The 13,619-nt window shown below is 34.5% G+C and overlaps 1 protein-coding gene across 1 annotated transcript in view; it reads right to left on the bottom strand.

Moving 5' to 3' along the window:
• Positions 1-13,619, bottom strand: part of LOC128221834 (uncharacterized) — a 24,341-nt gene extending 10,722 nt beyond the window's left edge. Inside the window, exons 1-9 of the mRNA XM_052930438.1 lie at positions 13,570-13,619; positions 6,296-6,440; positions 5,629-5,720; positions 5,039-5,106; positions 4,193-4,364; positions 2,565-2,725; positions 2,007-2,074; positions 556-591; positions 72-168 (exon numbers count right to left, since the gene is read on the bottom strand). Of these exons, the coding sequence (XP_052786398.1) occupies positions 72-168; positions 556-591; positions 2,007-2,074; positions 2,565-2,725; positions 4,193-4,364; positions 5,039-5,045 (541 nt within the window). The 5' untranslated portion in view covers positions 5,046-5,106; positions 5,629-5,720; positions 6,296-6,440; positions 13,570-13,619. The remainder of the gene's footprint in view (positions 1-71; positions 169-555; positions 592-2,006; positions 2,075-2,564; positions 2,726-4,192; positions 4,365-5,038; positions 5,107-5,628; positions 5,721-6,295; positions 6,441-13,569) is intronic.

The raw sequence follows: 13,619 nt of genomic DNA, 5'->3' as shown, positions 1-13,619 counted from the left end.
TGCATGGAAAATGTGCCGTAATTTAGAATATAACACTTAATCATGAAAAAGAAAATATAGCTATAAGATACCAGGCTTGTTTACGCAGCAAATCTCACACTTTTCCTCCTTTTTTCCATCGTCTTGCGATGGTGTCCACCAGTTGATATCCTCTCCTCTAAGACCCGACTGGAAATGTATTTTAACTATATAAACGTACCTTAGATGCATCTGTTGAAAAGACATGCTGTCAGTGCTTTACAATCACAGACTTTGGATAATTATATGTAAATTAACGAAAAGATGCGGCAATCTGAAATTGATTTCTTTCTTCCAAAACAGATACAAGATAGCGTGTTTAAAATTATCAAATGACTAAACCTTAGTGTTTTTTTTTCGTTACATGTTGTTAACACTGAGTAAGTTTTATAAATGTTTACTACCTATTACAGAGTTGAGCAATGGACATGGTCGTGCTACTGGATCAAGCTTTCTCTATAATCAAGCCACCGGTTCGAACCTAATATGAACTAGATGAATATCAAAGCGTCATTTGCATTTGTACAATATTCTTACCTGCAATTCTTTTTTTATGTCTGTCATCGTATCAGCCTGAAAAAGTCAAAATAAAAACGTTCCAAATTTGTGGAACCTTGTTAATTATACATATATTCCTTTTGGACGATGTCATTTACAATTAACAAAAGCTTTGTTAGGATTTACAAAGATTAAATTTTATAAATACTTTAACGAGAGACAATCTAGAAAACAATTACCAAAAATACAACAAGAGCTGTCACAGAGACAGCGCGCTCGACCATTCCGCCGCTTTTCAGTGTAAGGATTGAAAAGTTTTGGCGAAACATGCATGGATCACTGTTAGATTAGATTTCAATGCAATACATGGTGTGCTGAGATATTAACATAAATGTGGTTACATGCAAAAATTTAACCAGAATTTTTAAGTGTAATAATAAAGGGCCATTATTTGCAAAATGCAGTGAACTTACTTGGTTATTAAATTAGGTTGGGTGGTTGAATACCATTGCATAAAGTGTCAATGCAATACATTAAGTAGTTGCTGAGATATTATCCTATGTGTGCTTACATGCAAGACCTTAACAAGAATTTCTAAGTCGCATAATAAAGGGGCAACAATGATATAATATGAATGATAGAGTTATCTTACATGATTAAATAAGAAGGTTAAATGGTTGGGAGCCTGTGTGTAAAGTGTCAATGAAATACATAATGTATTCGCTGAAGTATTGACTTGAAAGTGTGTACATGCCAAACCTTAATCAGAATTTCTAAGTCGAATAAAAAAGGACAATTATTTTGCATTAAATGCAAACTAGAGTTATCTAACTTGATTGATTTAGTAGGTCGGATGGTTGAGTACCATTGTATAAGGCCTCAGTGCAATTCCTCAAGTAGTTGCTAAGATATTAACCTATGGCTCTTTACACACAAAACCTTAACCAGAATTTCTAAGTCTAGTAATAAAGGGCAATTATTTGCATTAAATGCAAACTAGAGTTATCAAACTTGGTTAATTAAGTAGGTTGAATGGTTGAGTACCATTGTATAAAGTCTCATTTTCTCAATGCAATACTTCAAGTAGTTGCAGAGATATTTACCTATGTGTGCTTGCAAGCAAAACCTTAACCAAGGGGTGACGCCGACGCCGACGCTTGGGTAAGTAGTATAGCTCTCCTTATTCTTCAAATAGTCGAGCTAAAAACTCATACTCATCAATATATGCTTATAATAAACGTTTCGATTAGTTAGCTGGAATGTTCAGGCAGTTCGATGTGGATTTAAACAAGTTTCTAAATACTCAAGCTGACACTTGTCCGAACCCTTATCTAAAACCACCCTACTTTTTCAACATTTGCTCTTGAACTTCTCGTTCTATGTTTGTTGAGTAAATTGAATTGTAGAAATGCTTACGGACAGGGAGCTATATTTTGTATCATCAAATATTCAGGGAAAATGAGGGATCGGTGTGAGGACTTTATATTTACCCTTTGTATATGTGCAAGAACATCTGATGCGGCTTTCTTCCTATTTTGTTGAAGGGCTTCCTGTGCCACTACAAATTAAGCAAAACGTATTCAAGTAGTATTAGTAGTTATAGTAGTAGAAATAGTAAAAGTAGTAGTAGTAGTAGTAGTAATAGTATTAGTAGTAGTAAAAACAGTAGAAGTAGTAGTAGTAGTAAAAGTAGAAGTAGTTATAGCAGCAGCACAGTAGTAGCAGCAGCAGCAGCAGCAGCAGCAGCTGCAGCAGTAGCAGCAGCAGCAGCAGCAGTAGTAGTAGTAGTAGTAGAAGCAGTAGTAGTAGTAGTAGTATGGTAGTAGAAGTAGATGTAGAAGTAGAAGTAGTTGTAGTTGTAGTAGTAGTAGTAGTAGTAGTAGTAGTTGTAGTTGTAGTTGTAGTTGTAGTTGTAGTTGTAGTAGTAGTAGTAGTAGTAGTAGTAGTAGTAGTAGTAGTAGTAGTTCACTTTTGTCATTTCACTGATAAAACTCTTTATTTCATCAAAAAGCATAATGCATCTATATATATATATAAGCGGATCATACTTTCTTTGAAGGCTTGAACATCTTTGTTTTTGTCCTTTTGAAACTGTTCCTCCTCAACACCTCCTTCGACCGATTTGGGTGATAAAAATAACAATCGGGCATTATTCTGCTCATCCAATAGAACGTTTTGCATGCAAATGTTGCCGTGGGAAACAGGTTTTCTGAAGAATTACATTCTTTATGGATGTTTTTTGGAGACATTCAATCGATTCTAAATGAACTTGTGACCAAGTCCGTAAACAAGATATGTTTGTCAATTATTATGCCCCCCTCAGCGCCATGTTGTCAGGATTTTTTGGACAATTAAATGAAATATGTATGGACCTCCAAAGTTTTTGTCAATGGGTGGAGGCAGTGTCAAGTTATCACACAGAAAAGCTTTTGCATTCAAGGTCACTGTGACCTTGACCTTTGACCTGATGACCCCTTAAATTAAAAGGGGCCATATATAGGTCAGGCCCAACATTCTAGTCAAGTTTGATGATCATAGGTCCAGGCTTTGTTGAGATATCACTTGGAGAAGCTTTGTTAACTTTTTCGTGTTAAAAGTCACTGTAACCTTGACCTTTACCCAAATGAAACCGAAAATCAAGAGGGGTAATCTATTGGTCAGGCCCAACCTTCATTTCAACTTGATGACCATAGGTCCAGGAATTGTCGAATTTTGCCTTCAAGGCCACTGTGACCTTGACATTTGACCTGATGACCACCCACTAAAAAAATAGGGTTCATCAACTGGTCAGGCCCAACCTACAAGTGAAGTTTAAGGGTCATTGGTGCAGGCACGGTTAAGTTTTCACTTGTACATTTGTTTTATCATTCATGGCAAATGTGACCTTGACCTTTGACCAAATGACCCTCAAAATCAAAGGGTGTCATCTACTAGTCAGGCCTACCTCCATGTCAAGTTTGAGGGCCATGGGTGTAGGCATTGTCGAGTTATCACTCGGACAATTTTTATCATTTAAGGTCAATGAGACCTTGACCCTTGGCCTGATGATCCCAAAAATCAATAGGGGTCATCAACTGGTCAAACCCAACCTCCAAAGGTAAGATTGAGGGTCATTGGTACAGGCATTGTCAAATAACCAATTGGAGAACAATTTATCATTCAAGGTCACTGTGACCTTGCCCTTTGACCTGCATTCTTGATTTATCACTCGGACAAGCTTTCAAATCCTTTCACCATTTGAGGTCACTGTGACCTTGACCTTTGACCCGATGACCCTTAAAATCATTTGTTGAGTAATCACTTGGACAAGCTTTGGTCTACCGACCGACCGACATGTGCAGAGCAATATACCCCTCTTCTTCGAAGGGGGGGGGGGCATAATAATTGCCACAATCTTGTATGATGGTTGTCTACTTCTAGACAACTATATGTCGCATACAATTATTTTCAAAAAAGATGTGGTATTGTATAACCTAGCTTACATTTTCTTCTCTGGATAAAAATATAAATCCCAAATAGACAAAGTGATGAGACCTACTTCTGTATGTTAGATAAGACTACATTAAGATTATATAATTTAATGCATTTTAGTACATATAGTCAGTTATACTTTTGTACAGTATAAACACGCTCTTAAATATTCCAAAAATGTTAAATGCATATGTGTATCACAGACCTTTCACATTTTGGTGGCTGATGAAGATATTCAATGGCCCGGCATATTTGGTAAAGTATTCGTAACATATTCTTCCATTGTAACGTTTGCGGTTTTTTCCGTTTCTCTTTCTTTCTGTATAACTGTATCCAAGGTCCCTCTTCCGAAGTATGGTGCGACGAAGTTAACAGTCCTAACAATAACAAATATATATGTTTGGGTTTAATTGTAAAGTCTTTGAATTACTTCTGAAGCGTTAATGCTATTCTTTACAATTTATCTCTCTCTTTTTTGGACATAGAACTTGTCAAGTTCTCAAGTTTGAAAACTATGTACCACTTATAAACCCGTTCCATTTCCCCTTACGATAGCAGATATGTGTATTCGTAAATTTTAAAAATCAGTAAAATCAATATAATAGATAAAGACATTTGACACAACTTGGTGCTCCGCATTGCTATACCAACACAAAATTCGTGATACAACTAATGGATGCAGTGAGCGTATTATCAAATTATAAACAAGTAATGTATGTTTATCATTGTTCCTCCAATAACTACTGATTTGACTGGTTTTTTTTATGACAGTTTGTTCCAAATTTTTTCAAGATAGCATAAAGTATTAACCATTTATTTAGAAGCCACTTTTGGGACCAAGTACAAGATACAATATAGCAAATAATGCTGTTCATTTATGTAGAAGGCCACTTTTGGGACGATGTGCAAGATACAATACAGCAAATATTACTGTTCATTTATGTAGAAGGCCACTTTTGGGACGATTTACAAGATAAAGTATAATAAATATTACTGTTCATTTATGTAGCAGGCCAGTTTGGGGACGATTTACAAGTATAACAAATATTACTGTTCATTTCTGTAGTAGGCCACTTGGGGAACAATTGCGTAATGTAGAACTATCTGTTCAAGGTTATTCTGAAACACATATACATCGCTATTGTTAAGTTATGTAACATGTATCAAATACTAGTTCAGATATTCCTTTACTACAAATACTAAATAAGCATTTATATCACAAGACCAAACAGATAGTGAGACAAATGCAGGGAACGATTTGAAGCCATCTCAGTGAGATTTAAATTCATTTCATATAGTGCATGTGTTGTATTGGTTTGTGAATATTTTAATTCACAATTGCGAAAACAAATCCAAACTGAGTAAACATCAGAATTAAATTTCAATTTCGTCTTTTATACATTTATCGTTTTCTGTTGAATGGCGGCAATTCTGAAAAAGTGAATCTCCTTAATACTGTGTGGTATAAAATGATTAACTCATACCAAGCACGGGATACCACTTTCAGCTAGAGTAGCGGCTTGCTTAAGTCGGGTAATTCAAACTATACGACTACACTGTACAAAAACCTTTAAATTAACATATTTCTATATTCATAGTAAACAATACTTCATCGTCAAAGTTTTGTTAAAATGATGATACCTCAATTTCTTCCTCAGAGAGATCACCCGCCCAAGCTTTTTCAACCGTACGTATAACAAGACGTGTGTCGTACAAAGGGACATCATCTCGTGCTGTACAAAAGACATGCCAATAAATATTAATACGCGTATCTATTATTGAGAAGGCAAACTCTACAGCAGTTCATGTAAAACAGTATGCTGTAATGATTTTGATATAACGTAAGAAGCTGAGAGCAGTTGGATGATATTTCCATTTCACTCGAGCATAACTTAGTGCCCTAAATACGTACTGTGTTTATTTAGTAAGTGTGTTACTATGTTTTCCTAATGCGCGCGTCTCTTTTTCTATTAAATGCGTGAATACTTTATCTACACAATGCATGAATACCTTTAAGTATCTTATACATGCGTAGCTTTGTCTACTGAATGCATGAGTAACAATGCCAACTCTATTCAATGCATGGGCAGCTTTGTCTACCTCATGCGTGTGTAATGTAGTCTATGTAACGCGCGGCAATATTGTCTATTTAATGCGCGGGTAAATTCATGTATTATTGGTGACTTGTTTTGGTAAAGAACTGTTCCATGATGTTAATAACATGCCAAACAATAAACATGTACATCCCCCTGATAATTTACAAATAAAAACAAGAACTTGTTCACTTAACTCTACTGTGTCTACTTACAAACAAGCGTTGTTTCATTTCCCTGTTGTGCGTTGTCATTTGTTGCTTTGACAGGCCGGCATAGTAATTTCAGCTTTGAAAATACTCGTTCGTCGAGCTTCCCAGCTTTTCCGTTGAATGCTAGATGCTCATCCATGGTGATTCACTTCAAAAATAAAAAAAGTTATTTTTTAGAGAGATAGCCAAATGACGAATGAATGTCTGAAAACGAGCTTTGACTGTACATCGTCATCATCACCATCACCATCACCATCACATCACCACCATCATCATCATCATCATCATCATCATCATCATCATCATCATCATCATCATCATCATCATCATCATCATCATCATCATCATCATCATCATCATCATCATCATCATCATCATCATCATCATCAATAAACATGAGGATAGTCAAGTTGCATTGGTTTAATGCGATTTAAAAGCGCGTTACTTTGCTGCTGTTATCATTGGTTTATCATAGTTCTCCTTAGTATGTAAAAATAAAGCGTTTCTTTTAATAATTTCAAGAAAAATGTTGTTCATTCAAAGTGAGGAGACCACTTGTAAATCTAAAAATTGTAATTGATTTCGGTGGCATTTATGCAATCTTTACTGCCCCGATCAAAAATTGCCATTTACTCATGAAGAGCGTTAAATAAGTGATTTGCAGTATGTTCATTAACACGGTATTTGTGGTATAGGAATTGAGTGATATGAGGCGATTTACCATAAAACAAAAAAAAACGGTCTGTTTCTCGCTATTTACTTACTTTCAGAAAGACAGGACCAATACAAGCAATTTGATCATTGAACATTCGCTAACACAATGACAGTGATTTTAACATTTTTAGGACAATAAACAATCCAAAAATTAAAATGTGTTTCCCATTTTGATATCAGCTGTTTTCTTTCTGTATTACTTTATCCAAGGTCCCTCTTCCGAAGTATGGTGCGACGAAGTTAACAGTCCTAACAATAACAAATATATATGTTTGGGTTTAATTGTAAAGTCTTTGAATTACTTCTGAAGCGTTAATGTTATTCTTTACAATCTAACTCTCTTTATTTTGACATAGAACTTGTCAAACTCTCAAGTTTGAAAACTATGTACAACTTATAACCCCGTTTCATTTACCCGTAAAATAGCAGATATGTGTATTCGTGAGTTTTGAAATCAGTAAAATCAATATAATGAACAAAGACATTTGACACAACTTGGTGCTCCGCATTGCTATACCAACACAAAATTCGTGATACCACTAATGGATGCAGTGAGCGTATTATCAAATTATAAACTAGTAATGTATGTTTTTCATTGTTCCTCTAATGACTCCGGATTTGACTGTTTTTTTTATGACATTTTCGTCCAAATATTTTAAAGATAGCATATAGTGTTAACAATTTATGTAGTAGGCCAATTGGGGAACGATTTACAAGATATAGTATAGCAAATTATTTTTGTTCATTTTTATAGTAGGCCACTTGTGGAACGATTTACAAGATATAGTATAGCAAATTATTTTTGTTCATTTCTGTAGTAGGCCACTTGGAGAACTATTTACAAGATAAAGTATAGCAAATATTACTGTTCATTACTGTAGTAGGCCGCTTGGGGAACAATTTACATGATAAAGTATAGCAAATATCACTGTTCATTTCTGTAGTAGGCCGCTTGGGGAACAATTTACAAGATAAAGTATAGCAAATATCACTGTTCATTTCTGTAGTAGGCCGCTTGGGGAACAATTTACAAGATAAAGTATAGCAAATATCACTGTTCATTTCTGTAGTAGGCCGCTTGGGGAACAATTTACAAGATAAAGTATAGCAAATATTACTGTTCATTTCTGTAGTAGGCCGCTTGGGGAACAATTTACAAGATAAAGTATAGGAAATATCACTGTTCATTTCTGTAGTAAGCCACTTGGGGAACTATTTACAAGATAAAGAATAGCAATTTTCACTGTTTATTTCTGTAGTAAGCCACTTGGGGAACTATACGCACGCATGTACACACACACGCACGCACGCACACGTACGTGCACATGTTTACACACACACACTTAACCACGAACACTAACACACGTACGCACGCAAACACACACAAGCACGAACGCACGCACTCACGAACGCACGCACGCACGCACACACGCATGCTCACACAGACGCAAAGGCGCATACACGCACGCGCACACACACGCACACACAGACCAGAAACAACAACCAAATATTCGTATTGTTAGTGTACACTCATAAGGATTCCAATGTTATGGATGCAAGCTAATTGCGCCAATACTATAATGCTGATAACGACGGAGTGAGTATCTCAATTGTGGATTGTACACACCATTTATCCATTATATATATATATATATATATATATATATATATATATATATATATATATATATATATATATATATATATATATATATATATATATATATATATATATATATATATATATATATATATATATATATATATATATAGTATATAGGTGTGTCCAAATAGTTTAACATGATTATAACATAACTCTTTTAAACACTAATTATTCTCAAAATCAAAGACATTCTTGTTCCTTAAATAACCTCAACACAGCGTTCTACTTCAAGAGGATCAGATGTGCAACACCCAACATTCGATACTAAGATAGAAGTCAACAGGTTCGGCTGGTATGCTAACTCAACCCTTAGTATTGTATTGAATTTCATGATTGAGAAAGAATAGTTTGCCATATGGTGTACGCCAAAACGTGGCCAGCAACTGTGTAATTATTATTGTTCCACTGATTCGTTTTGCTTTTTCATGAACAATATACTGTATATTAACTTTATCTCTCAACTGCAAATGTTACACATAGATACACGTTGAAGGTCATGTACAAAAAGCTAAGGGTTAAAATGCGTGTTCATTTAGCTTCATGCTGAGGTACACATGCAACAGATGTACGTACAAGTAAGTGAACAAGTAACTGTTAAAGGATTCATGTGCAAGAATTCTAACTTTGAAGTCCATGTACAAGAATTTTAACTTTGAAGTCCATGTACAAATATTTTAACTTTGAAGTTCATGTACAAAAAAATAAATCTTGAATCTCATGTTCAAGAAAGTACACTTTGAAGTTCATATACAAGAAGCTACACGTTGAAGTTCATGTACAAGAATTTAAACTTTGAAGTTCATGTACAAGAAGTTACACTTTGAAGATCATTAAGAAGAAGTTACACTTTGAAGTACATGTACAAGACGCTACACGTTAAAGTACATGAACAAGTAGCTACACGTTAAAAATCATGTGCAATATGTTACACTTTTAAGTTCATGTACAAGAAGCTACACGTTGAAATACATTTACAAGTAGCTAGCTATACGTTGAAGTTCATGTAAAAGAAGTTACACTTTGAAGTACGTGTACACGTAGCTACACGTTAAAATACACGTAGCAACATTAACAGATAATGTACAAGTCGCTACACGTTGAAGTTCATGTACAAGGAGTTACACGTTGAAGTTCATGTACAAGAAGTTACACGTTGAAGTTCATGTACAAGAAGCTACACGTTGAAGTTCATGTACAAGAAGCTACACGTTGAAGTTCATGTACAAATAGCTACACTTTGAAGTTCATGTACAAGAAGCTACACGTTGAAGTTCATGTACAAATAGCTACATGTTGAAGTTCATGTACAAGTAGCTACACGTTGAAGTTCATGTACAAGAAGCTACACGTTGAAGTTCATGGACAAGAAGCTACACGTTGATGTCCATGTACAAGAATCTACACGTTGAAGTTTATATACAAGACGCTACCCGTTGAAGCTTATGTACAAACAGCCAAACGTTGAATTACATGAACATCTAGCAATACTTTGAAGCACATATACACGTAGCTATACGATTCATTCCATGTACACTTAGCTAAACGATTGAGTTCATATACATGTAGCTAAACGATTGAGTTCATGTACACGTAGCTAAACGATTGAGTTCATGTACACGTAGCTAAACGATTGAGTTAATTTACACGTAGCTAAACGATTGAGTTCATGTACACGAAGCTACACGTTCAAGTCCAGGTAGATGTAGCTCACGTTAAAGATAACGTAAACGTTAGTTTACGTCTGAGTTCATATACATGTAGCTAAACGATTGAGTTCATGTACACGTAGCTAAACGATTGAGTTCAAGTACACGTAGCTAAACGATTGAGTTCATTTACACGTAGCTAAACGATTGAGTTCATGTACACGAAGCTACACGTTCAAGTCCAGGTAGATGTAGCTCACGTTAAAGATAACGTAAACGTTAGTTTACGTCTGAGTTCATGTACACGTAGCTACAAGTTGAAGTCCATGTACATCTATTTATACGTTTGAGTTCATGTACAAGTAGCTATAAGCTTGAGTTCATGTACAAGTAGCTATTAGTTTGAGTTCATGTACAAGAAGCTATAAGTTTGAGTTCATGTACTAGTAGCTATAAGTTTGAGTTCATGCAAACTTAGCTATACGTTGAAGTACATGTACACCTATTTATACGTTTGAGTTCATGTACAAGTAGCTATACGTTTGAGTTCATGTACAAGTAGCTATATGTTTGAGTTCATGTAAACTAAGCTACACGTAGAAGTACATGTACACGTAGTTACACGTAGAAGTACATGTACAAGTAGTTACACGTAGAAGTACATGTACAAGTAGTTACACGTAGAAGTACATGTACACGTAGTTACACGTAGAAGTACATGTACAAGTAGTTACACGTAGAAGTACATGTACACGTAGTTACACGTAGAAGTACATGTACAAGTAGTTACACGTATAAGTACATGTACACGTAACTATACGTTTGAGTTCATGTAAATGTAGCTATACGTTTGAGGTCATGTACACATAGCTACACGTTGAAATACATGGACACGTAGCGAAACGTTTAAGTACAAGTACAAGTTTTTACACGTTGAAGCTCATGTACACGTAGCTACACGTTAATGTACATGTACACGTAGCTACACATTGAAGTACATGTACACGTAGCTATACGTTGAATTTAATGTACACGTAGCAACAAGTTTATGTACCTGTAGTCACAAGTTGAACTTCATGTACAAGTAAGTAAACTGTCATGTATATTTAAACATATCTTAACAATGGACAACATGTACAGAAAGTGTCATGTTAAAGTAAAAGTAATTAAACACTAAATTACATGTTTATGTTATATTTTAAAGTATATGTTCGATTAAGTAAGCGTTTAAGTTTATTTTAACGCGTAACTTTAGCAACATTAGCAAGAGGTTAAAGTTGAAGTACAAATCTCTTAACACTGAAGTTCATGTACATGTCGCTTATCAATGAAGTACATGTACACGTAGCCAAACGTTTAAATGTTTATGAAAGTAGAAACACGTTGAAGTTCATGTTAATGTAGATACAGGTTTAAGTACACGTACAGGTAACTACACGTTAAAGTATATGTAAAAAGTTAATCAAAGTGTACGAGTAGCTGCATGTTGAAGTACGTGTACAAGTGGCTACACAATGTTGTAAAACGAACTACACAAATAATTATGTGTATGTACACGTACACGTATCTACATGTTAAAGTACGTGTACAGGCATTTTCACATTTAAGTAGGTAACAAGTAGCTAAACGTTGCAATACATGTATCAGAAGCTACACGTTGAAGTACGCGCACAAGCATATACACGTTGCAGGAAGTTCATATACAAGTAGCTACATGTTGAAGTACGCGTACAAGCATATACACGTTGAAGAAAGTTCATATACAAGTAGCTACAAGTTGAAGTACGTTTACTAGTAGCTACACGTTGACGTACGTTTACTAGTAGCTACACGTTAAATAACATATACGTTGAAGTACATGCAGAGGAAGCGACAGGTTGAAGTACGTGCACGAGTTTGTTAAACTTTGAAGTACGCGTACAATCATATACACGTTGAAGAAATTCCATGTACAAGTAGCTACATGATACAGTACGTGTTTAAGTAGTGACATGTTGATGTACTTTTACTAGTAGCTACACGTTGAAGTATGTGTACAATAAGCTACACGTTGAACTTTGTGTTTAAGTAGTTACACGTTGAAGTTTATTTCCAAATATAATTATTCCAAAAGAACATAACTTTTACATCATGTCTTAATTAGAAGATCTAATAATGAGTTCGAACTAGTTGTCCATTTTGTTCTCGAGTTCTGCCATTTAATAAGAAACCTTGTAAAGACAGGGAATTATGAATAATAAACTTATGTCGTGTTTTTTATTACATAAAAGCTGTTTATAACGCACCTATAATAACGCGGAGGTATCAGACAACATTGAAATATTCAAAATAAATGGTCCGTAAATTATGATCATAATTCACGGACCATTTATTTTGAATATTTCAATGCGTGTCATATAAAGAAGATATTTGTACTTTCGAAACAGGGAAAATTGAAGCCTCCATGTTTTTAAACTTTGAATAAAATATCGTTACAAATGCTCTTATCATCGAAAATGTACTATATAAACTACATTTAGAAAACTAAGGGCAGATACCAGACGAATAGCAGATTGTAATATATGTAATGGAATGTTCTTATACGTCTATTCCCCAAGCAGAACTTTTGAAAAAGTGTAATCTTACGGTTGTAAGTGGACGTGCACAATAATTTCGAGTGATCCCATAATCCGACGCATTGTATTAAGATGTAATACAGATGTAATATGTAGATGTAGATGTAAAGGCCATGATGATTGTATTATGTTTATATTTTGGAAAAATATTTATATTTATCAATTTATAATTCTGTATTTATTTATTTATTTATTTATTTATTTATTTATTTATTTATTTATTTATTTATTTATTTATTTATTTATTTATTTATTTATTTATTTATTGATTTATTTATTTTTTTTTTTTTTATTTATCTATTTATTTATTTATTTATTTATTAATGCATGTATTTGCTCATTAATATATGCAATACACTTATCGTCGTATAAGCCAGATTCATTTACTCGTTTATTCTTCGAAAGAGTCCTCTTACAGACATAAGAAACTGCTAAGCTAGGACGAACACCAATATTATCCTCGGTTTCGCCATGATTGATATTCGCCCTAGCGAAACGGCCTGTATGTATTACATAAATCGTGCCGTTCCACAACGATGAGCATCCATATACCTGTGTCAAAATCGTACAAGATAAATAAAGTGATTACACTAATTTATAAAACATAATTATGATTATTGATAAAATCAATGTACGTACTTGTACCCGTCAAGATATGCCCGGTTAACCGTTCACAAATGTCCGTACTG

The sequence above is a fragment of the Mya arenaria genome, chromosome 16 (assembly GCF_026914265.1).
Source record: "Mya arenaria isolate MELC-2E11 chromosome 16, ASM2691426v1".
In the NCBI taxonomy this organism is placed as follows: Eukaryota; Metazoa; Mollusca; class Bivalvia; order Myida; family Myidae; genus Mya; species Mya arenaria.
Note: the sequence above shows the minus strand (reverse complement) of the source record. Positions and strands in the feature narration are given on the sequence as shown.